Source organism: Podarcis raffonei, chromosome 2 (assembly GCF_027172205.1).
Source record: "Podarcis raffonei isolate rPodRaf1 chromosome 2, rPodRaf1.pri, whole genome shotgun sequence".
NCBI lineage: Eukaryota > Metazoa > Chordata > Lepidosauria > Squamata > Lacertidae > Podarcis > Podarcis raffonei.
This window is the reverse complement of record NC_070603.1, coordinates 37,736,203-37,762,621: the sequence shown is the minus strand read 5'-3', so window position 1 is coordinate 37,762,621 and position 26,419 is coordinate 37,736,203. Positions and strand designations below refer to the sequence as shown.

At 40.0% G+C, this 26,419-nt stretch overlaps 1 protein-coding gene across 13 annotated transcripts in view; it reads left to right on the top strand.

Annotated features, from left to right (window-relative positions):
- The window catches only part of TNRC6C (trinucleotide repeat containing adaptor 6C), a 419,247-nt gene that overhangs the window by 338,547 nt on the left and 54,281 nt on the right, over positions 1 to 26,419 (top strand). For all 13 annotated transcript variants that reach the window (XM_053376050.1, XM_053376047.1, XM_053376048.1 and 10 more), the window contains one exon: positions 18,156 to 18,488. In XM_053376050.1, coding sequence (XP_053232025.1) covers positions 18,156 to 18,488 — 333 coding nt within the window. The remainder of the gene's footprint in view (positions 1 to 18,155; positions 18,489 to 26,419) is intronic.

Here is a 26,419-nt window from a genome sequence, read left to right as displayed (position 1 = left end):
TTCTCTGGTCATGTAAAAGAGCGGCTACATCTGCAAGAAAAACAGAAGGGTTCATTGTTATGTGTGCAACAAATTGAAAGGAGTGCTGCTGGTTTTCATCAACTCATTGATTGCAGAATTGTGTGTGTGAGAGGGAGAGAGAGAATGAGCAAGCAAGAGAGGGTAGGGGGTTTTTTATACAGCAGTTGAGAAATCTAAAAACTGCTGGATCTGCATTCCTAGTGTTGCTGAATAATTTAAATGCTGCTTCCCATATATGTCATTAATGTATGATGGCCCTGCAGACATAAAATTCTGTTAGGCTTCAGCTGAATTAATGAAGAGCTCTCCTGATACTGTATCATTCCAAGTTTTCAGTATTGAGCACCAGAATGTCTGTTTTCTTGTGTGTTTTTTTTAAAAAAAGAAAAGTGTACTAACCAGCAGAGAATGCTGGCCTTATTAGTAAGCCAAAGGAAACATTTTATGGTTCTGGACCATGTTCTAACATGCAAGAACTAAGGGCATTAACAAACCTAACAGATGCTTCTTTGATGTTAAGAAAAAAAGGTAACACACATGTGAAGATGTTCCTATCTAAAAACATTTTTTTCTGTAAATATGTTTTATTTGCTTTTCTGTTGCAATTCAGCATTAATACGTAAACTATTATATTCAAAAAGAAATAATAAGAATGCATCCTTTCATATACTTCCCTTCCCCTCCTTTCATGGTTTCCTGTCTATTCCCTGCCTATCCGCTTCTTCTCCATCTTCTAAATTTTTCTCTCTCCCTTTCCTTAGCTCTTGTTATAACTTAACACTACTGAGTTATTTAGAAACATTATTTTGAAGTTTTTAAAGGGCAGAAGCATCATGAAACAATACGTGTTATCTACCGTATTTTTCGCCCTATAGGACGCACCGGCCCATAGGACTCACCTAGATTTTGGGGGGGAGGGAAATAAAGGGAAAAAAAATTCTTCCCCCCCCCCAGGCGCGGGGCTGGGGCGGGGGAAGCCCGAGCTTCCCCCGACCCCAGCTCCCAGAACAGGAAGCTCTCTGCAAGCCCGAGCTTCCCCCTCCCCCAGCCCCCAGAACGGGATCCAGAGCCATGCCGAAGCTGCGTGCAGCTTTGGCATCGCTCTGGGAGCTTGCGGGGCTGGGGGAGGGGGAAGCCCGAAGAACAGGCTGCCGCCCCAAGCCTCGCGTGCCCGGCGGGACCTCCCGCAGGGCGCGGGAGGCTTGTGGACACCTTCCCGAAGCACGGGGCGTCCTCCGGAGGGCACCCCGTGCTCCTCCGGAGGGCACCCCGTGCTGCCCGCAAGCCTTGCGAGCCCGCGGGAACTCCCCCAGGCTCGCAAGGCTTGCAGATAGCTTCCTGAAGCCTGGAGAGCGAGAGGGGTTGGTGCGCACCGATGCCTCTCGCTCTCCAGGCTTCAGCGAAAGCCTGCATTCGCCCCATAGGACGCACACACATTTCCCCTTCATTTTTGGAGGGGAAAAAGTGCATCCTATAGGGCAAAAAATACGGTATTTAGTAGATGAGCTGCAGGCTATAACGGTATTTGAGTATTCTTTTGTCTATACAGTGGTACCTCGGGTTAAGTACTTAATTCGTTCTGGAGGTCTGTTCTTAACCTGAAACTGTTCTTAAGCTGAAGCACCACTTTAGCTAATAGGGCCTCCCTCTGCCGCTGCGCCGCCGGAGCACAATTTTTGTTCTCATCCTGAAGCAAAGTTCTTAACCCGAGGTACTATTTCTGGGTTAGCAGAGTCTGTAACCTGAAGCGTACGTAACCCGAGGTACCACTGTAATCCTTTTTTTCCAAATAATTTTTATTAGTTTCCCAATATTAACCAAACTATACAGTTTATACAAATACCAATTAATTCCAAATTAATACAATTTAATTATATAATCCATGTATTAATGTAACATGGATAGAGAATGGAGCTGAATGCACTGGTCTCACCTCTACCTCCTCTATTGCTCCCCCATTTTTCACATTGGGGGCATCTCTGTAAAAGAGAAGTCTTCTGACCATGCATAGGTTGCAGGGCTGGTCATGGATCCCCCAATCCAATTTGTGGCCCTGAGGTGTAAATCCAGTCTGGCCTGATTTGGTCCCATTCCAGCCCCGTTTGGAATCCAGATTGCGATCTGGAAATCTTATTGACTAGTGTCATGAAACCAAATGGCTATATAAAAATATATGTATATATTCACATAGGTGTCTGAATGTTGGAGACATGGTAGCTCCTACAGATAGGATAATCCCTGCCAAAGTTCAGATGGGTAGTTCTAGGACTAGATAGCTTTAAAATTAGCTTTTTTTCAAAAATAGATTAAAAAAAAACAGGGTCTGCCCTGGGACTTCCATCAAAATTTTGAAAATGTTTGAGGGTTTTTAAATTATAATATAAAAGGCTTGAATACTAGGCACAGGCAAGCAGCATCAGGGTAAAGATATGCATAAATGATAGTGAAATGATACAAGTACAGAAGTCATTTGAGAGGTAGATATTTAGCAATGAGGGAAAACTAATGTTCATTGGAGTCACAGAAGAGACCATCTCATGTAGTGGGGTAGATTTCCAGCAGCAGGAGTGAATGAGGGGGTGGAGAATAGAAATATTTAATAATATTCACTGTGATTGGTAATGGGAAATAATAATAGTGACGATGATACTGAAGTCAAAAGCTTGGTTAATATGCCCACAAGGTGTGGGTGGCCAAATAATAATAATTTCTTAGCAAAGAGCTACCCCACAACTAGGCTGTTAAATTGCTTAGCAGTTGGAAAGTACAACAACAACAACAATCAGAAAAACTCAAGGGTACAGCTGACTACTATAATAATAAAGTACTAGACCGTGTTATGTATTCACAATAGACACACAAGGCTAAGTACTAATAAAGATAGACACAGAAAACTGAATACAGCTGTAAATAAACCTTGCCTAAAAACTAGAGCCAAATTTTGGAGGGGGTGGGATACTAAGACAGACTTTTTTGTTTTTAAGGATGGAGCTGGGATTTATTGGGAAAGAACAGAAAACAAACGCCATCTCACTCTACCATACACTTCTGGAAAGATAGAACTTGGAGAGTGTTGGGTAGAATGATAGCATTCTAGACTAGCCCTGCAGATCCTATTAGGCAAAGTCCTGTGATTGGAGAGTGTTGGGTGGTGTGAGATCATTCTCCCCCTCTCCACACCTTGGCATATTCCTTATAGGGTGTTGTAATTAATAATTGCAGCAGTTTGAAGCTGGTATGCTTGACTTTCTGAGCTACAGGTCAGCACAAATTGCTACAGATTGATTTGGGACAACTTTATCTGTTTTGATTTGTAGCTGCTTCAACCTGATGGCGGCAGGGCAGAAATTAACCAATTCAGCCTGATTCAATTCAGAACGTCGCTGAATCCGATGTTCAGACCTTGTACATTGTCCTCATGAACTGGAACCCTATACAATCTCTTCATGTGTTTTCTCTTCCATCTCTTGTGATAGATCAGTTATTTTTTACAGATTTCTTCAGAATCCTCTGAAAATTGAATTGCTTTGGCTGACATTAAAACATAGTCCATACTCTATAACATATTATAGCCGGTAATACATACCTTTGTCCTTACCTTCTGCTTCTTGGTGCAAAGATGTGTGACATGTTTAATATAGTATACCATGTTGTATTCTTTGCCATGAACAATACAATTGCAGAGTTTTGTATAAGGTGCAGAATTCTCAGCATCCTGAGAAGTTCAGCTTTTGTTTGGTCTGTAAAGCAAACCTCTAGGTATTTTGGTTTTATTGGTAGGTTTGAATATGGGAGCATGTTTGGCCGTGGAGGCACTGCTTAATTGCTCTGCATAAAGTCTTGCCTTTTCCCATAGCCATCACATCTATGGCAGCACAACTCCTTGCTAATTGGGTATGTTTAGCATGGAGAAAAGAGAATTAAGAGGTAAAACTTTAGTCATCTTCATATGATAGTCATATTTGAGAGATGTCACATAGATAATGGAGTAATTCATTTCTGTTGTTCCAGAAGGTAGGACCTGATCCTATGGGTTCAAATTACAGGAAAGAGGATTTAGACTACATATTAGGAAAAAGTGTTCTGACATTGCAAGCTTCTTGACAGTAGAACTGTTTGCCTTGGAAGCTGGTGGACTTGTCTAACAGAGGTTTCTAATCAGAGGCTGGATGGCTACCTCTTGGGGCTGGCCTGTCCATGAGGCAAGCTACAGTGACCACCTTAAGTAGCAGGATCCACAGGGAGTGCAGATTCAGCCTCTGAGAAATGCATCGCCCACTGCTGCCGCCGTGTATAACATATTATAGCAGCTAATACATACCTATGTCCTTACCTTCTGCTTCTTGGTAATAGTTCTTGCAGCAACTGCAGCACACTACTTGGAGGCCAGATCTGTCTTCTCCTGAGCAACCCCACCCACAACGATGCCTCCACAGCGGCCTCTCAGTGAATAGGAGGCACTGCTGGTCTCCTCCCATCCCTATGGGGGAAATGGCAGGGTCTCTTGGGACCTGCACCCACCTTTGATTCCCAGTTCAGCCATAGGGTAAGGTTGGTTTGATCCCTCCTGCTTGTTCCCGATATCTTCATTATTTCCTTCTTCCTTGGCCAGAGGGGTGGGCACCATTTTGTGGTCCATCTCAGGTGCCAAAATGCCTTAGGCTGACCCTGCTACCTATTAGGGATGCTCCAGTAGCAGAATTCCTCATTGGCATGGAGTTGGGGGTAAATCAGAGGTGAGGAATCCATCGTGGTTGATCATTGGCCATGTTGACTGGCCAATTGAAGTTGGGAGTTCAAAAACTTCTGGAGGGCTGAAAGTTTCCCATCTCTGGGCTAGATGATCTTTGAGGTCCTTTCCAATCACATGATTCTCACAGCAGATGGTAAACATGGAGCAATCTTGGAACCTGACTGCTTCACAGAAAGCGCCCCTCTTTCTCCAAACCTAGTCTGTTAGATTTAGAGCAGTTTCATAGAATCATAGAATTGTAGAGGGACCACAAGGGTCAGCTAGTTCAACTCTCTGCAATGAAGGAATCTATTGTCCAATGTGGGGCTTGAACCCACAACCATGAGATTATGAGTTTGTACGGGTATTATGGAAATTCACTGTTCTTTTGAATTAAAAACATTTAGAAAGACGATCCTGTAATTTTAGGATCAGAAAGTGTGTATGTATTGGAAATAAGAAAAGAATTGCTGTTGAAACAACCAGAAAGAAAATGTGAAGTGAAATATAGCAAAGTACCTGCTTTGACTGATATTTGATTTTATTGCTATCTTCATGTTTGGCTTCACCATGGAATGTGTCCCTTAGAGTTCGAGACTGAAAAATGTACCAGACACCTTGATGCTGAGAAGCCTAATCTTCTTGTGTTGCTTCTGAAGTGGTGCTGAAAAGTTTGAGACTTAATATTTGTATGATATCATCATACCTGTGTAACTGGGCCAGCTTTGGTTCTAACCCGCCAATTCTACATGGCAGGATCATGTTGGAATTATTATTTGTGCTGGTCTGGAATGAGGTGCTGTGACAGGAGTGTCAAAGATGCCACCATTGTGTTATTACCTTTTGCTGGCTTAGATCTCTGGCCTTTTATATCTCTTTGAATAAACTCAATTCCAGTTGCATGCCCACTGACACAGATGATTGCTCTGCTGATGGCAGAGCAGAATGCTGATCTTGGCAATGAATACAACAGCACTTGGGTGTCCTCTGCCCCCGCTGTGGCACTACAGACTGCTGCTGTACAAGGAAGCTGATGCAGTTCAAGTGATATGGCAGAAGACTGGAATAATACTTGGCTTGAGCTAGGACCATCACATTTACTACTTTTAAATTACAAATGAAACATTTTTTAAAATGTTGCCATTATGGTGATACTTTCAGTTACTACTTTTTATTCCTATTTTGCTGCCGCTATAGCAAAATTATGCTTGGTAGGTTTCAGCTAAAATGAGCATTTTGTGATGCATTTGTTTCCTGTTCAGATACACATTTTCTTACAGCTTGCTGGGGTTATTTAGACCCAGCTTATAGACAGAATGTAGGGTTGGGAGTGATGGTCTTGGTTTAGTTTCTTGGATGGTTTTTTACTTGTAACCCACTCATGTAAAGAAGATGCTTGGGGAATGCAGACAACTAATTGTGTAAGTTAGCGCAGATAGCAAAATGTCTACAGATGAAATCAGAATCTTTACTGATTGAGGTTGACTTCCAGCCCACAATTCCACATACAAAAGTCGCTGTTACTGGTAGTTGAGCCTTGCTTCAACATAGATTATTATTATGTTGATTATTGAATCAACATAGATTATCCACTGTACCTGAAGACTTAAGTGGGCAGCACTGTGGAGCTGGTCTCCAGCTGTAGCTTCATTACAACTTACCATGGTGGGAACACTGGACCGACTTCGTTTCTACAGCTGTTCTGGGGTACCTTGCTGCTGCCCCACCCCTACAGCATTTGGGGAAAAAGCAGTGTTGGGAGGCTAGCGGCATATTGCTGCCTTGCTCTGGCAACCACTGTCTGGCAGCAGGGGTAGCTAAGGGGTGCAGCGCAGGCATCAAGGCCAACAATAATCAAGCTTTGCTACCATTGGGACACTGGTTCAGGAGGGTGGGAAGGATGGGAATGGCTGCCTCACTTTGCCTTAAAAAGGCAGCTTTCCAACCTTTACTGAAGAAACCAGTGCTACTAACCTGCTTTGGGGCAAAGTTGTCAGAATGGCTTCTAGTTTTGCAGTTTGCCAGATGCTGCCAGGAGACATACCTGATAAGGATGACGCCTCCTACTGGACTCACCTTTGCCTGTGGGTGGGCCTTACATCTTATTCAGTATTGGGGAACCCCAGCTCTAATTTTATCACTGCATTTTTACCAGTTTCTGCACTCATTTTTCTGCAATAAAAGATTCAATATGGAAGATCAAAGTGGAGCAAACGGTAGTCTAGGCGCCATCTGAGGTGCTTAAGAGGAGGCCTCTGCCAAATTCACTATTGCAAGGAAAGGAGCTAAATAACTTTTGACTCACACAGACATAGGTTGGTCTATATAACCAGTTTTCCTGGCCCTCTCAGTGCTTTGTTTAGAGTCTGTCTATTCCTGTACATCAGCATTCTGAAGGGCTGTGTTAAGGATAGGTACCCATTTTCCATAAGGACAGTTATTGATGAGGCAATAGGAAACATAGTATCAGGACAGCTAAGCTAGTTAACAAAGAAAGAAATAGATAAATTCTGTTTCCAGATAGCAACCTTGGTTCCATATGTTCTACCAAGTTTCAATATAGATGGTATGATAGCAGCATCTCCAGGGATCCCGAAGAGATGCAGAAATAATGGATTTTTAAAAGCCCAGTTTTAAGAGAGGCTGTTAATGTAGAAAAGTATACGTAAAAGCAGAATGTTTGAAGCTCTCAAAATTAAAGTGCAACACATTAAATGCTATTCTTAGTGTACTTGTATTTATATGCTTGAGGGAGGATAAGCAAGTCAGATTCAAGTGAAAATGTGTAATTTGTACCGAGTGATAGGAAATGCTCCCTCTGAAAAATGTGATTTGTGACTCATTCATTGTAGAACCTATAAGTTACCATGGCTTCCTCATAAAACGTTGGTATCCCACTGATGGTTTTAAATTCTTTCTGGATGACATATTTTCAAGCAGCTTCTCTAGCACAAAAAATAGGAATTAATTTGTCTGAATCAAAAGCTGCTGAATAGATGGCAAATAAATTTCACTGTTTTATAATAGCCATTTAGGATGGGTAGTTATCTACCAACTTCATTTGATGATCATATGTCTTGGTGTGCGCTTTCAGAATAAATTATGCTTCACACCTTGAGGCCCATTAAAAGGTATTCAGATGAGAACAGGCTAAACTGATGTGTTGTCCCTCTGATTTAAGACCCACAGATAGAAAAGACTGTGAGTCTGTGAGTGGAACTGAACTGGAAAGACATTCTGCATACAAATCCTTACAAAGAGAGCATTCCTCTTAGGAGTTATGCTAAAATCTTCACCAGTAGTACTTTGTTAGGATATTTGTCTCTCTGGCCTCTGTAGGTGCAGGTTAAAACATGAATGTTCATCAGGGGGCACCCTCTACTCACCCCAGGTGGACATGCAAATGGCAAATTGCATAATTGGACTAATGTTTACCCATACAAGAGCTTGTCACAGTTGAGCACAAGGGCTAAAAACAGACGTGTAAATGTGGCATTTGGAATTCTTCTTCATGAATAAGTAAATACATGAATTTAAGTATCTTTTTGTAAATTTACCAAACCCCAAAGAGTACTTTTTAGTAAAATCTTGTTTGAAAGCATTTAAAAGTCCATTTGCCAGTATAAATTTTCCTGGATTTTATGTCTTATGTGATGTGTAAGGTTACTCTTGTAATATAAAACTTGTAAAGGCCACAATCTAAATGGAAAGTCAGGGATGTTTGGTCTCCCCCTACGTCTGCCACCACTCCCACATCCTAATAGAATATGGTACACAAGCAACAGCAAGCAAACCTAGATGGTTATATCAAAATGCTCTTAGTATCCTGTCTATATCTAAGTGAGTGTTTAAACAAAAGAGTTTGGTTGATACCATCTTCTAAATCTCTATGCACTCTTATGTGGCAATAAGTTCCTTTTGAAACCAGTGGAATTGTCGTCATCCTATATGCTTAGGACTGGAGTGTTAATCTTGAATCTATAAATCAGAACAGCCTTATTGTCTTTTAGTGGTGCTATTTTAGAGAAAGAGATGTGAAGATTGTAACTAAAATCTTTAAAGCAGCAGGGTTGAGGAAAAATTACAAACCTTGTTCATTTTTTTAAAAAAAGCACCACTTAGTAAAACTTCATTTTACACATGATTTGGAATTTTCTGTGTGTAGACAGACATAGCAGAGAACTACCTACATATGAAACATTACTTATGTAACATTTGTGATACCTTCACTTTTACCAGCAGATGTCACTGTTGTCAAACTTGAGAGTTTAGTAGACAAAGGAAGTAATTTTCTGAATAAAAATTCACCATCTGAAAGTGGAATGGGGGCAAAATAAGCATTCCCATTATAAAACTGTTTTCTTGCCCTTAAAAACATAACTTACTAAAAAGCAGAACATTTTACCCTTTCTGCTTTAGTTCCTGTGTTTCAGCTGAACTGGGTAAGTTCTTTTCTTTGTATCTGGCTTCAATGGGGGTACCTCTTTGTGGGTGTGATTACCTTATTGGTTTTATTTAAAGGGTGTTTCCTGTTTCCTGTTCCTGTTTTGAGGTTGCTTTAACAACTTCTTTCTCTATACACCATACAGTTTTGGACACGAAGGAAGTGGCTTCATTAAGAACGGGGGGAGGGAGGAGGAGATGGGGGGGAATTGCCCATTTGATTGGCTGGATGAATAGCTCTGATTTATGGGATCCATCTGTTTCCTGTAATGAATTCATAAACCCATCAAACAATGACCCAAACCAATTACGGGTGGGGGGGGGGAAATACGTTGGCATGCTATGTTTTATGCAGTACGGCACTTGCATTGTATAATCAAAAATTCTTCTCACATACAGCACTTTGTAATGGAGCTGCTGTGTTTAATGGAAGCTGTAAATAAATCCTGTCACAGCAGTGGCCAAGAATGCATTGCTGGGTTTAACTGTTCCTATTCCAGAATACTCTCTTGTCTTGCACCTCTCTTTCCTCCTGCCGATGAAGAAATGCAAGGGGTTTTTGTGTGTGCTTGGAGGGGGTTGGGTTCCTTTATTTTAGGAGTGGAAGAGAGCATAGTACAGAATTTGATCTGATGATACTGGAAGTCTAAAACAGTGAGAAATCAACACTATGAGGATTAAGCAGTTTTTGTCATTTCTGTATGCATTCCTTCCTTCTGTTGTAGAAATGTGCTTAAAAGCTTTTGTAGTAATTGAAATCTGGGTGACTGATCCCATTCATTGCATTAATAAAATCCATATACAATTTCTTAATGCTTTTGTGTAGAGTTGGGATTCCTCTGAGATTGTAATCATTAAAAAGCATATGTAAGTAATTATTGGATTTGTTTCTCTAAAATTGGATTAGGAAGTTAGATACCATTAAGTATGGTGTGATTATTAGCAGCAAGCAATTTGTTTAGAATGTGGAAAGCTTTTGTGCTGTATTACAAATAGATATCTATCATAAAAACACAAGGTAGTATTGGTTTTGTCTCTTAAAATCCACGTTTGAGCTCTCTTTGTATCAGAGTTAGCTCCTGCTCTGTTTATTTTGAAAATGAAATAGTCTGCAGTTCTTGAATGTTGTTTAGAAACCAAAACAGTGCATGAAATCCTGTCATTTAGAAATGAACAATGCAGTGCTCAAAAGTGGGCTGATCTTCTCAATGGCATCATGATGACACTAGACTAGATTTCTGTATCTCAAGGAGCTGTTTAAATGACAACAGCAACGGCAATATATTACCTTCAGGTGAAAGGGTAGACAGGCAGCCTCTTGTGTAACTGGCAAGATCTTTTTGTAGATTGGCAGATTGGCCCTTGGGGCTGATTAACTGTGTGGTGCACAGCATTCTAGTGTTCTAGTCAGCCTCCACTGACCACAGCCGCTGCCATGCTGTGTTGTATCATTCTATAAAGTTTGCTAGATATATGTGTGAGAGTGCTTGTGCATTCAGAAGAAAGCCCTCCCTTCCAAAATGTACCGCTTAGATCAAGAAAGGTGCTCTCTAACAATTGACAGTTTATGAGTCAGTCACTGGATCTGCTACACAGTAAAGAAAGCTTTAGCAAAGCTAATGCATTCACTCAAAGCAGCAGGCACTTTCCCACAATGCTGTAGGAAATCTCCACGGCTACTTAGCTGGTGGTGAGGGCTGTTATAAAATTGCATGTAAAGGATTTTATTTTAGTATGTGTTACAACTTGATGCTTTGTTGCTTTAAAATACCTTATGCAAATCATTGAAATGCTTGATACCCAAAGCAGCAGGATCATTTGGAAGCAAGCCATTTGTGATGTCTAAGGTTTTACTTTATCTTGGTGATGTAGCTGAATGCCTCTCTTCGAAATTCTATAATCAACTGAACCTTATTTTTGGCAGAAAGACTTTATTATTATTAAGTGGTTCCCTGCTTTTTAATGAACCTGAAAGCGGGCTGTTTTTGTGTGAGGATACATTCAGAATCCTTTTATAGTTTATTGAAAAATATCAGCTCTCATAAATATTTTTGAGGACATTAATTCTAAGTTAGTAGACTGATTACCTTCTTATTTCTAACTAGTGCTGTCAACTGATTAGTTTTTAAAATCATTTTATAGCTTTTAACTGATTGATTATATTTAAATACATTTGCATATTTTAAAACTCTACTGCTCGTGCCCTTTAAAAGGCTCTTAAAGAAATGGCACAATCTAGTCTTAAGGTTGAAATGTAGGATTTTTGTTTATTACATATCTCATTGTTTAATAGGTTAGAAACCTTTTTGGTATTTGCTTCTCCATCAAATACGTCTTTGCAATAGCGCACCAGAAGCAAAGTAGCACAGAAAAAACACACAAGTTCAACTGCTATCAGTGTTTCAGAAGATCCAGGTTTAAAAGATGCATTGACATTGAATTCATTTCCATGTCAACTCTTTAGCTTCTGTTTCATATGGCTAGGGGGAAAAGTTATAATTATTACACTGTTAAAGACAGTCTATTAGCCTTTGGTTGAAAAAGAAACATGTTCCTTTCCATAGAGTTGGATACACATGTAGAGATCTGATGTGTTAGTGTTGCCTGTATAGCACTGAATCCTTCAAGAGTCTTAATAATAAAGGCTCTTAATTGAAGTGTCAATGACACTATTGTTGGGCTAGTGAAACACAATTTATAGATCACTTGCAGAAATAAACAAGGAACACTTGTGTTTCCACTCTGATTCATTTTACCACTTTGCAATTATCTGAGGCCATATTAAGAAAATTAGTAAAGAGCAACTAGCATGTTTCTCATCTTTCTTTATCATGGTCTCTCTGTGCAATCACACATAGGGTTTCTGTACCTGTGTATAGCTTAGCTCATTTGGAATATCTCTCAAGCTAGGCTAGATTTTTGGCACATGCCAAATCCTTACTGTCCATGTTCATATCTTCCCGCTCAGTTCTCTTTCTGTTATCACACTGGAAGAAGAACAGCTCTGTGTTAGAGTGTTTTCTGTGACATGGGGTGGTGGGGTGTGTGTGTGTGTGTGTGTGTGTGTGTGTGTGTGTGTCAAAGTTTTTATTTGACCGTTTTGGGGTTGTCCTTTGCTGCTCATTTGGGCCTAGGACTCAACTAGTGAGCTACTTTGCAAGAGTTTGTCTTGTGGGAGGAGACTCGCTCAAACTGATGGGCACAACCTCTTTCTTCTTTGTTGGTTGAATCTTACAATATAAATACCTTCAGCATTGGCAGACTTCCACCAACCAAGCAAGAAAAAACTGAGCTAATTTGAGTTTGATTTCTAAGTAGACAATGCAAACTTGTAATATTATCTCATTTGAACCTATGCCAGGAAAAGGTTACTATCTCAAAAAACATAAACAAAAAATCTTTTGCCAAATGCATATAATCCAGGAGAGCAAGTCCCACCCCTCCCAAATCTGGGCAATGTTTTGGAGAGTACACTCCCCCCCCCATACATTCACATAGCTAATGATGACCTTGGTAAACTAAATAGCATCTTGCAAGAATCATTGGGGTGGTCTGGTGGGAGAGGTTATTTCCAGAGAGCTGAGTTGATGGGGTATCAAACCATGTTTCTAAGTGGAATTGAAATAGCTACCTCAAAGGGTTTCTTGTTGTTGTTTATTTCCTAAGCCCTCTGCAAAAAGGCAACTAAAGTACTATAGCAACTACTGGTTTAACTCTCCCCCCCCCTCCCCGAGCACAGCTAGGCAGCTCATCAGAAGAGAGAATGTTTAGACTGAAATTTTGGGTACAGGTAAGTATTAACCAGTTTAGACCTCTAAAAAGCAGAATAGCTTATGGAAATTGGAAGACCTCCCTCACTTGCTGCATAATGCAATTCACTACAGGCTGTGCAGAATCTCATGAGTAGAAGCCCTGTCCTTCCAAGCAGCAATACTCCTTTACAAGACTGGCTTGAAATTCATTTCCTGAGGGACTGCAGTCAATTTAATTCATACTATACATTGTAAGTGTATTCCTTAAAGGTCACCTGCAGTAGCAGAGTCTACCACCAAGCTGCTAAATGTATTTAAGCAAAACAAAATACTTTGAAGGCATATCAGATATTTTGTAAAGCAGAAGGACTTTTGCTGCAAAAGCCCATCAGCACACATCATCAAGCAAGTGTTGAATGTGGGTTAAGCTGTATTTGAAGTGGCACATATCTACTTTATAGAGAAGCATGTCTAAAAGGCAGGTGCAGTGCCTTTTTGAACATAAGACTAAACTTTGGATTAAGCAAATGAGCCTCAGACTTGTGTACTCCCGCCTCCCCTGTTCTACCGTTATTGAAACTATGGCTAGTTTAAACCACTGCTATTTTTCTAGAAAAAGAGGTGCTGGAACTCATCATGAATGCCTTCCTTGTTCTCTTATAATGGCAATGGCACCCACCTGAGAGGTGCTGGAACTGAGTTCTGTTTGAAAAAATGCCCTGGTTAAAACTATGATTAATTTAAACAAGCCAGGATGAACCCTTGGTATATGATCCTGGCTTTTTCACTAACTAGAATTCCCTCGAGTTCCCAAGTAATAAGGAACTTTGGTTCATTTGAGACTGGAAGCAAATACTTCTGCTCTCCTCTTTACAGCTGCCCCAGACAGGAGGATGGGGTGTAAGTGAGCATGAGTTTGAGCAATATGTCCCATCTTGTCCTGATCCCATGATGAAGCCCACAGGGCAGGGTGAGTCTGTTGTTACGGTACCAAGGAAACTTCCTAGTGAACAACTTGCTTCAGGAATGCTTAGAAGTGAACTGAAGCCTTTTGAACTTCTGCCTCTAAGCCCCTTCTCATAGGTTCAATCTGCTTTTGGAAAACTGGCATCTCTGAAAGGGGCCATGTTCTGACCTAAAGCCCTTGCACCTCATGGCCTCCCTCCTTGGGTGCTGTCTGTGCTGTGGACTGGTGAGGTGGTGTGGGAAGCATTTATTTCCTCAGATCTGGGGAAAGGTAACCCCCACAGTCCTGGCTCTTGGGATCCTGAAACTGTGAGAACTGGCTCAGCAGGTTTTTGCTTGCTGGCCTTGGGTGCAGTAGTCTTCTGACCATCAACACCAGGCTCAGATCCAGGAATCTTAGCCAGTGACATTGTAACATCTAATTTGGGGTCCTGGTCACTGCTGGACTCTGGGGTCACATCTCCAAGCATATAATTGTTTAGCATAATGTCCAAACTGACCCTTTGAATGAGAATTAACAGAGGAGTGGTTGTCTTGAATAGTTTTTAATACTGCCTCTTTCATTTTCTGCTTTTTAAAAACTAATGGGAGCTATGTGCACAGCGTTGATGAGAAGCTGAATTGTTTATTCTTCAGTTTTGTCTTAATTTAAAAAGGAACATTTAGCTTCTAATATTATCCTCCAAATCCATTTGCTATTTAATTTTCCTTTCCATTGTGCAATTTTTTGTTTTGATTTGTTTTGAGGCTGTCTCTGTACAAATAAAACATGTTGTTGCTTTTATTCTTTACCATATCTAGGTTCTTTGTGGAGCCCATTGGCTTTTCTCAGTTGTCATTGTGCTTTTCTACTTAACCATAGTAGTGCTTCTAGATTTTCTCCTGCAGGACAATCAAACAGCAGCTTCTGCAAAGTCTGCCTTAGATCAGTGCTTGGAATTGGTGGATTTCCCAAGGCCATATTTTTATTTGACTAGCACTCTGTGCTCTTTCAGCCATTCTGATAACTCATGTGGGCTGCCAGTTGCATTGTGTCACGAGCACCCCCTCACTGCTAGACTCCCAATTGCTCTGCGCCAGAGAATCAGGCGCAGACCAAGTGAGTTTGGCCTCATTACTTCAGGCAAGATTAGCATGTGTGACATGTTTGATAGAAATCTGGAGGGCAGGTCTGAGGCACACATCATAACTGGGATGTGTGCACGTGGCTGATATAAATAAGTGAATAGGTCTGAATAAGAAAAGCCAGACAACAAAGATTTAGCATGGTGATACAGAATTCACCTCTGAATTAGTCCTCCTACAATTTTGGTTTCCTGTCTCAAAACCCTGCTTAGAGATCTACAATTTCTAATATCTTCCCTGTATAAACACTAGCCTTTCACTGTGTGTGAAATGGATACATGCAATGTCTTCTGTTTCAAAGCCTAAAGATGTGCTGTCTCCTGTGAACAAATGGCTTTCACCAAAGAGAAGATTGTAACCTGAGAAATTTTACAAGGGAAAGGTTTATTTTTGTTTGGAGTAATTGGGGAGTAAAAGCTTGAGAGCTTACAATGGTAATGTAATGGCTTAATGCATAATAGTTGTAGAACAACTGGATGTGTTCATTATGTGGCAAATGGTTGAATGAAGGAGAAAATAGTGCAGACTTGCACATGCAGTTCTTAAACCTGAGAAGTTCATTCAAATGCTTAAAGAGTATTCTATAGTGCAGTTGTAGGCATGTCTACTCTTGTGTAAGCTTCACTGAGTTCAGTGGGACTTACTCTCAGGGAGGTGCGCATAGGGGTGCAGTCCTAAAGAATGGATAGATTTTTTGAATTGTGGTTTAAGCCACCATGGCAGCATTTCACATTCAATGCAATCTTATCATGTTGGTCACCCTTTCTGATTTTATTAAAGCCAGGAAGGGTGTACACTGGAAACACTGGGAAATCTGAAATTCCCAAATGCAGACTATCCTGTCAGAATGTGAGAGATTTTGACCAAATATATATTAATATGAAAAAACTTTGGTTTGGTGTGTGTGTGTGTGTACACACACATGCATGCACATGAAAGGGCAGCTCCTTCTGTGCCTGACTGACAGATGCTGACAGTGCAACCCACAAAGGACTTAAGCTAGTTAAGCCAGGTGGGCTTTTGGGACCACAAAATGGAAACTATTAGAATTTGCAGCTTGAGAGCCTAGCTGTCAACATCACACACTTATCTCCATCATATTATGGTTTCCTGTACAACAGTAGTGGGGAATCTGTGGCCCTCCATATTTTGTAGAATCATAAAGTCATAGAACTGTAGAGTTGGAAGGGACAACAAGGGTCATCTAGTCCAACCTCCTGCACTGCAGTAATCTTTTTTGCCCATTGTGGGGCTTCAACCCATGACCCTGAGATCAAGAGTCTCATGCTCTACCAACTGAGCTATTCCAGCTGAACTCCAACTCCTGTTAGCCCTAGTCAGCATGCCTGGTGGTCAGGGATGATGGGAATTGTATTCCAGCAACATCTGGAGGGTCACAGGTTCTCCACCCCTGTGGTACAGGATGAGCATACTGGAAATTAGAAATGGGGGGAAAAGAAGTGTTGTAGAAAAGGCAAGATGGCAACAGAGCAAAGTTGCACATCAAATTTGCACGAACGTTTTGGACTACTATCTCTGGATAACGTTCTTAGCTGTAACTTTAAAAAAGAAACTGATTTCCAATAGATCAGATTAGGTAGGAAATAGAAAATTCTGTGAAGATGTATTAAGATGTCTGTATTTAAATGGTACAAAACATTTGTATTTGGCAATGTAATTAATGTAGTAAAACTAGCTAATTTCCTCCCCAAAGTCCTTTTAGTAAACACCCACACACATTCTGTTTTAATAGGATCACATTGCTTAAAATTTTCCAGGAGCCTGACTCTGACAGCAAATACTGCTGCATCAGCTGGTTAATGGTACAGTTGTGTTTAAAAAAGTCATGATATACTTTCCCATCAATTACTTTGTGATTTCCTCTATCTCTAGATATTAACCTTAGCAGGTTACAGGGGGTGGGGATTAATACAGTACAAGCATTTCTCTGTTTGATACTTCATTGTTCTTGGATAATGTTAGTACAATGGGGATCTAGCTCTGGTTTCATTCCAATTAAAAACCCAGGAAATGTTTCTAGTTTTGAGCAGCTGCAGAGGTTTAAACAAAGTCTGTATTTCATCTGTATTCCCAGAGTATACATTCCTGGGCTGTGTTAAATGTACTGTATATGTAGTGCAGCACATTGACTTTGAGCTTTACAAATGAAGTTGAAAAGAATGTAAAACACAAGGGCTGCTGTGAATTTTGTAGAATACTTAAGCTCATTTTTATTCTGTAATTGTTCAGAGAAGCAGGGTATGAAGGAATGGCATCTCTTTTTGTACCTATGTAACAGCAGCTGATTTACAAGATAAGAGGTGAAGTTTGACATTTATGAGAAGGCACAAATTGAGTCTTCATTGTGATTTGTTAAGAAGATATTGAGATTATTCTAACAACTTGGTACCTAGGCCTGCCTGAACATTTGTGACCTAGTGTGTAAACTATACCAAACTATGATTTGCTGACTTTTATCTGCATGAACTGTTACTATGCTGTATGAAGTTTTTCTAAGCCATTGTAACATAAGGTGTTCTGTGTGAGTGCTCAGAAACCTCAGTTGGTTCAAAATGCATATAATACGGGACATATATTATTTCATTTGTGGTGGTTATTGATTTGTTTCCAGGTCCGATGCAAAGTACTGGTTTTGACTTCTAAATCTCTCAATAATCTGCCTCATCCTAGATGTCCCTGGCCTTCCACTTAAATCAGCATTTGAAGCCTTGCCTTGCATTCCTTCATATGCAGAAAGCAGATGGGCATATGAGACAGGGCCTTTTTAGTTGTGGAGCCATGATTAGGGAACGACATGATAATGGATTAGGGACCTGTTTCTAAAATTATTTAAATGCACATCACATACGATCCCTTCATACTTCATCATCCGTCGATGTTGCCAATAAATATTTTTTTAGAAAAATGATTGCATTTAAATGTACAATGTGTTGGTTTTCCATAACACATACTTTGGGGGAAACTACTTAGTTTCTGTTTAAAACAAATGTACAAAGGTGGACTGAGATCTACTTTCAGTTAAACTGTATTTTTAAAAGAATGTTGTTTAATTCTTTCGCCCAATAAATGTGTTCTTAATATTTCATTTTCAACAGTGCCAGAACCTATTAAGACCAGTTTAAGCCAGCCCCAACCTGCCGGTACCAGTACCAGTACTTCCACCAGCACTATTACTAACAATAGCAATGGCAAGCGTGCATCTGCCAATGGGCAGCAGCCAGCTGCATCCCGATACCTGCCTCGTGAGGTGCCTCCACGCTTCCGCCAACAAGAACAGAAGCAGCTCTTAAAAAGAGGCCAGCCTCTGCCTACTGGAACTCTGATCAGCACGAGCCCAGCGCAAGGTACTGGACAAGCAGGAGCAAGTCCTCCTCCACAGCCAGGAGTAGGTGGACATCACCACCCCAGTAAAACTCAGACCCTAACAGGTAAGGATTTATGCTGGGAAATGCATTGCATGAAGAGAACCTGTTCAGATTCTCAATTAAATAGTTAACCTTTAACTCAAAATTGCCTTTCTCCCATTCAGAACATAGTGGTCATTTAGAGGGGAAGACTTTGTTCTGTTCTCTGGTCGCAGGAGTACATTCACCTAGAAAGTATGTGCGAGCAGTGTAGAAATGAGACTTAATTCTTCAGAAACACTCAAATAAAGCCATGTTGGTAGCTTATTAAGCAGTAGTCACATGCTGTTTCTGTACCAAATGTTGCCTGTTTCAACACTGCTGATCTCTGCTTACCATACTCTAGTTGAGAACATTGCCCATGCATGCTTCCCTGAGAGGTTAGAATATAAATGTAATTAACTAAAAGTCTTGAAATCAAGTTAGCAAGAAGCAGCTTGTAATTGTAAAAGCTTTCCTACAGGCAACAGCTAGGACTAATTAATTGAGGCAGTGGTTGTTTTCAGCTAAGTTCTACTGAGGGTAAACCCACTGAAATTACTAAACCCATGTCTGTCAATTTCAGTGGGTCTACTCTTATTAGAACTTAGTTGGATGCAACCTTGTGAAATCATATGTATCTAAAAATGGTGTACAAAAGGAATACAACTCTCAAAATGGAAGGTGGATCTCCATGGGAAGAGTGCATTCCTTCAACCAAAACCTTCACAGCCTGATGCTTGTATATCTTGAATGGACCATTCTGAGTCCGTACATCTTGAAGTATATTTTGGCTTAAATAATTGTTATGGTGCTTTTGCTTCCTTGATACCCCATTCTGAGTAGACATTGAAACATATTGTGCTTGAATATACTTATACTGAGATAGGCAGATCCTATAAGCTAAGGTGTATGCTATATGGAGGCCTTACAGTTAACACACCTTTGAAGAGTCTTGCCTGTTCACTTTATTTTGTTAATTGGTAGATTGATTTACTATGTTTTGTCAGAGCTGCATCCTTGCTACAATGTTCAGAAGCTATAAGTGTCCTAAAAGCCATGAGGCAATGTTGCCTTCTCAATGGACTTTGGCTTCATGCTAGGTTACATGTGTATAATTTTAAGGTTTGTTCTGATGTAGCCATAATGCGGATAATCTTAAAATATTCACTGTTACAATAACAACATTAATTTTCTTCATAGTTATTTGTAGCCCACATAGGAAAACATAACACAACATTTAATCTTGCTTCATGCTTGGTTGACTTCAGGTATTCCTTTCAGATCTTCAGTTCTCATAATAGAAGGCTGTCATGGGGAAAATAGGTATATAACATGTACTCAAGTAATGCTTCATAATATTTCTCATTAACCAATCTTCAGAAACGTTTGAAATCACACATCCCTTCTAAACTCTCTGTATCTCCTGCTCAGTCACAAATATCTGTCTTGCTCCTCTAACCCCTGTGCAGCAGCTTCTTGTCCACTTGCTTGGATCCACTCCCATCTGTTTCTCCTTGCTGCATTTCATCTCTGCTTTGAGTAAACTGGACATCCAGGCAAGCAAGAAATATCAGCCTCCCTCCTGCCTGTTTCCAGCAATTCCAACGCAGTTATAGCTCACTGCCTATTGAGAAATCTTAAATTTTGACTGTTTATGGAAGGGGTGGGGAACCTGTGGCCGTCCAGATGTTGGACTACAACTCCTATCATCCATGACTGGCTGGCTGAGGCAGAGGAAAGTTGGAGTTCAGCAACATCTGGAGGGTCACAGGTCCCCCACTCTTAGTTTATGACATATGTAGATATGTTTCAAACATTTCATACTACCAGCTGTTCCCCTGCACAACCCAATCTGAGGAAAGCTGTCCGCAGAATTTGTCCATGAATGCATGAAGCTGTCTTACATCAAAGCTACATACACACTATACCTTTAAAACACATTTCTGCCCTCCAAGAATTCTGGGCAGTATAGCTTGTTAAGTGTTGCTGGGAATTATAAATATGTGAGGGGTAAAAGACAATGCCCAGAATTCTCTGAAGGGAAAGAATGTGCTTCAGAGTTGCTTGAAAGGTATAGTATGTGTGCAGTCATAGTCAAATCATTGTTTCATCTGGTTCTGCTTTGTCTATTCCGACTGGCAGTGACTTTCTAGTGTTTCAGACTGGTCTCTTTCTCAGCAATACCTGAACATGCCAGGTATTGAACTGGGGCTTTCTGTGCAAGATGAGCCCTGTTGTATCTGACCAAAAGGCCATTTAGTCCTTTGCTCTAAATACTTCCTATTCTAACAGTGGTCAGCCATTTGTGAAGTTTGCAAGCAGGACCTACGTGGACCTACCTCCAGATTGAGGTAGAGGAATGGGAATAACATAGCCCTCTTCCCTTTCTAAGAAGCTGCTGCTTATGCATTGCAATCATTGTCTGACACCACTAGGTCTTCTGAGTCTTCCTTTTATAATTTTGCCAAATGCTTCTACAGCCTTTAAAATGTGTTTGTGGGAGGGGGTTTATTGTTTTGTTGTTTTTGTTTTAACTATTTGTGCTTTTATCTTGTATTTTTACCTTGTGAACCACCCTGATATGATGGAGGGTGGTATATAAGTCAGATAGATAGATAGATAGATAGATAGATAGATAGATAGACAGACAGACAGACAGACAGACAGACAGACAGACAGACAGATGATAGGCAGGCAGGCAGGCAGGCAGGGAGGGAGGGAGGTAGGTAGGTAGGTAGGTAGATAAAGCATACTTTCCCCACCTTTGATATCCAGCAACTGGTATCCAAAGGCATATGGTTTCTGATTGTGGAGGTAGTATGCAGCCATCATGGCTGGTAGAAATTGATAGTCTTGTTTTTCAATAGCCTCCCTGACCGAACTGGCTGAGGTTGTCTTGTTGGAGGAACCCAGAGAGGTGGTTTGGGTGACTTCAGCATGCATGGTGAGGATTCCTTATGTTCAGCTCGGGAGTTCAGGGCAACCATAGGCCTTTTTCAGATAGTCATTGGTCCAAGGCACAGAACAGGGCATAATCTTGATTTAGTCTTCACTTCATGTGAGGAGAGGAGTGGTCTGGAAATAAAGGATGGTGAATATCACTCCCTTATCATGGTCAGACCACTTCTTTGTGAGATATGGACTTGCAACGACAATTCTCCCCTGCAAGGGTGGGGAACCAGTTAGGATGGTCCACCTGCTGGAGACTGATGGAATCTGATAGATTCCTAACTGCTGTGGGGATTTTTCAGTGGATAGAACAGGTGATCCTGTCAAGGCCGTAGTTTCGTTATGGAATGGTGAGACACAACTGCTCTTGAAGGCCCTTTCTAGTGCTGTGGAGTCCACTTTGTTTCGTTATATACTGAGAAAGTGTGGTTGATGAAATGGGCTGAGCTAGGGTTGGAGCATAAGTTTCAGTGAGCCACTCTATCTCTGTATTGGTTTGAATAAAATAATTTATACAGAATGTTGACACAATTTATTTCTCAAAATCTGAGTTGGAACGTATTGTTTGTTTAAGTCAGTTGAAAAATTCAGCAGCTGTTACTTTAAGAAACCATGAGAGTTGGCAACTGTTCCTGCTATAAATGCATGATATGATATTGTAGCAGGATGAGCTAGTCCTGTGAGAGTTAATGGGCTTTAGGCCAGCTTATATCATAGCTGAGAAGAATTACTTGTGGATCTCAGAATATATTCCTTCCCAATAATAGCCTGAGAAAAGATGAGGCTAAAAGGGGTCTACCAAAGCTGATCCAGGCAGTATGAATGAAATGCAAGGCTTATTTGGAGTAAGTAAATGGAAGGAGGCATTCTTTCGTAAGAAGGAGTTCAAGATACACTGAGTGCAAATCTTTCCAATCCCTTATCCAAAAACAAATGGATAAATGCTTTAGGTATATTTTTTAAAAATCCATTTTATTGATTATTGTGATTAGTAAACTATTTTGCATTTCCCCCAATCTAAATGGTTATGACTCAGAGGGGGCAGTGCTGAAGTCTAACTGAAAGTTCTGTGTCCTCTGAAACACATTCATTGGGATCAGACTGTGGTTCTTCAGACATGAGGAGGAAAGCATTCATGAACAGCAGGACGGAACCTGAGCAGTAAAGTCAAAATCAAAAAACAGTTTCAGGGGCTAAATCGTGGTGAGGTTTGAGTTTAATTGAGCCCTGCTTCCCATTTTTCTTTCATTTGTATGCCTTAATACGCTTAACAGTGATAGAAAAATTGGCTGGCACTTGATTATTGTTTGTAGCAGTTTAAGAATCCTTGTAAGCAAAAAGTGCCAACATCCTTCTTATTGGAGTCTTACCCCATTTCCCTCCAGCTCTTGTGCCTTCTTGTATTGTTTTTGTGCTTCCTGGCTATGCAGTCTTAAGGCTGGCAAAATAATCTTTTCTAGGTATGCTGAATGCTGAAACATTCCTTAAATTCTTAACATTCCTTTGTTTGTTTTTTCTCAAAGGTCTGAAGTCCTAGACCTTAAATGCTGGTTTTAGTGTGGTTGTAACATTTCATCAAATTGTTACCAGCTAATATGAGATCTTTAATTGAAAATACATGTGTTGTATCCAGTGCTGTGCGAGTGAAGCTGCACTTGTGCAATGGGACTGCAGCTTTTGTGAACTCCCAAATATGCTCTGGAGGCCTGCCCCCTTTTGGGGGTGTGGGGACTATAGAGGACAGGACAGGAAGGTGAAGGCACACTCAGCAGCATTTGGGTGCAACCCTATGTATTTTAATATGTTTATTCTTGAAAGACAGTTATCCTGCAGCCTCTATGCAAATTGCTTTATTTTATTCTTCCTAGTGGATTAGTTCATGTGGAGTTATGCATAAACCTTAGGGTTTTGATTGAAATAGGCTGGGTTTAGAATGCATTCTCAGTTATAGCAGTGTGATTCTGCTTTGTCCTTTATTTAGGTTTTTAATTCTGCCTAGCCTTGATATTTCTGGGTGGGGAACATATGAAAACAATAGCAGTAAAATACTTTAATAAGATAGGAAAATAAATATGCCATCAGGTTTCATATGGTTTTGAAGCACATTCTGCTCAGTCTTAAAACAAAATGATTTTAGTTTCTTGGTTGCACATCAAATGTTTGAATGTCTGGAGAAGAACTCCACTTTTGGCAGAAGGCCTTGGATAGATTTTCTAAGTGCTGATGCTGTTGAAATCTAAATATGTAAGTGGAGAACCAACGAGAATGCTAGCACCGAATGTACACTTGAAGGAAAGATGACAGGAAGGAGAAGTAATGGAACTGGAGGAGTTTTATGCTTTCCAGTATATCTTTAAACTGAATGAATAATAAAATTGCTAAGATACAACATAAATTTCCATGGGCAGTAATCAGTTACCTAATACATAAAATATGTATGCAAATAAATGCCATATTTGTTAAAACATTATTATTGCTAAACTATTTATACCCTACTCTATCAGAGCACTTTACATATGGTTGCCAGGTGATTTCTGATCCAGGCAGCTTTACTTTCATTTCTTCAGCAGTAGAACTGTTGAGTGCATTCAGACCATTTTTGAGCATTATTGTTCCATATTTTGCTAATTAAAAACATAGTTTCATGTAGTATAGCTGACGACTTTGAAAAGCAGATGTGTTTTGGAAAACTCTCAAACTAGAGTGAAAATTAAAGGTGGGTATGGAAGTGGAAAGCTACACACATTCCAAAATATAAGGACAACCACTTTTGTGCAATGCCTAAACAATAACTTAGCATTTAAAGAGCAGTAGACTTGTGACCACTATTTTAGATACACCTCTGCACATAATTTATGAGACCTTAAAACTGGATGCTAGCTTAAACATTCAGACTTCACTGAATTACAAACGATTGCATTGCCTTGAGTATCTTGAGGTCTAAAACTATGAAAAATATTCCTATAAATGCAGTTTAGTCCAAAGTTCACAAAGAATGAAAGGAGAATTTCCCCAGAATTATGTAGGTTCTGATATATTTGTTAATATCCCCTTTTAAAACCTTGTCACTTGCTGTACCTGTTATATGATACTTATTGAAATTCAGACCCCTGATATTTCGAAATTTCTGAGTGATAGCTAATTAAGCCATATTTGGAGTAGACCCATTGAAATCAAGGTGCTTAAGTTACATAATTCCATTGATTTCAGTTGTTCTACTCTGAGTATGACTAATATTGGATATCGTCCACTGGTTGCCAGAATACGTTTCTTGTATTATAATATGTTCCTACATTATGTTCCCAAAATACATTAAGTGCTTAGTACACTTTTCATCATCATATAAACATGAAATTTAAGTAGTAGTTTGCTTAAAAGATTTTGTCCCTGAGCCGAACATTGAAATGTCTGTTAATATAATTTTATTTCTCAATGGGGGAGAGGGGGGGAGAGTGAACAAATTAACCCACTACCCAGTGGGGTATATCGGAAACTGAATGAGAATTCTTCAAGGCTATCATATCATTAATGTTTGGCTACATGGAGAAGGGGGTTCAGAACGGTCAGAAGGAGTGTGTGAGACATGGCCTTTGCATCTAATAATAGCTGAGCCTTAAAATGTTTGTCTCGAGGTTAAGGAAGAAGAGCATCACTTTGGTAGTTGGCTAAACTTGGCATTTGGGAGGCTGTGAAAAGTGTACTATGTAATCAGTAACCTTTGCTGCCTTACAATGGAGTTTTTGTATATTTTTAGCATGGCTAATCGGTTTTGACTGGGTTGGAAGTTGACCTGCTCTTCCTGCTGCTTATGTCCCACTTGAAGTCCTAATCTTCCTTTGGGATGTTTGTGACATAACACTTACTTGCTGTGGTGGAGAGGAAGGTGCCTATCATGTAAAAGAAGTTTAGGATTTCAAATGACAATTCCAGATAAATAGATTAATTTCTAAGCAGAAAGCTGATTTTAATTTATCTCCTAAAATGTATGCACATGTTTGTTTCAAGTTACATACACACATATATGTTGTCCTAAGCATTATGATACTCTGTTAGAGGTGGCCACATTATTTTATTTATTTAAATGCATTTATAAATGTCTTATTTTTAAAAAACCTCTGTGCGGTATACAATATTCCCATGTAAAATTATATTAAAAAGTAAAATTACCATTTTTGTGTGTTTAGAAGATTATTGCAATTGTAACTTGCACCAAAAAGAGAACACTGCTTTTATTTTCTGCTTGAGACTTGCCTAAAAAAAATCCCAGACATCTGAGAAAGTAATATAACTGGAGAGTTGTAACTCTCTTTTTGCAAAAAGAAAAATATTTTCTGCAGGGTTGAAAGAAAAGAATAGCTTTAAATTGATAATCTGTAATAAACTACATGTACACCACCTTTGGTTCTGTGATGGAAGAAAGTCAGGAGATAAAAGCAACAAAGGGAAAAAAATGGAAAACAGCATTAGTAATTGCTGCACCCATTACTTAGTGACATAGAGGTGGTTGGGTGCAAGACTGGAAAAGTGGTTTTAATTCCTAGGGCCAGCATCACATTTTGGGGTTGCCTTTGTCATGGTTTTAAATGCCAAACTTAAACTTGTAGGTGCTTGGCTACCAGGTGCTTGGGAGTCTTCCAACATTGGCAAGATCCTGCCAACAGCTGATCTCTCTATCTAGTATGTCTGTGAGTAATTGGAATAGTTTGGAACACATTTTAAATACCTTTGAAGTCTACCATGTTTAAAGGACAACCAAGTAGCTACAAGTGCAGAGTATAACTCTTTCCAGATATACATTCTGGAGTGAAATATATTCCTAAATGCCCATCCCGTCCCCATAGGATGCCTGACAACTATAGCTCAATTCAGGACACCTTTGGGATGGAAAAGGAAGACAGATGTTGGTTAATAGGGCAGAAGTAATTTTATTTCCTCATAAACTAATGTCTGGCTTTTCAGTATTTAGCAATTGTTAGAAACTAACTCATAAATAGTACTTTGAACACATCACAGTGGATTTTTAA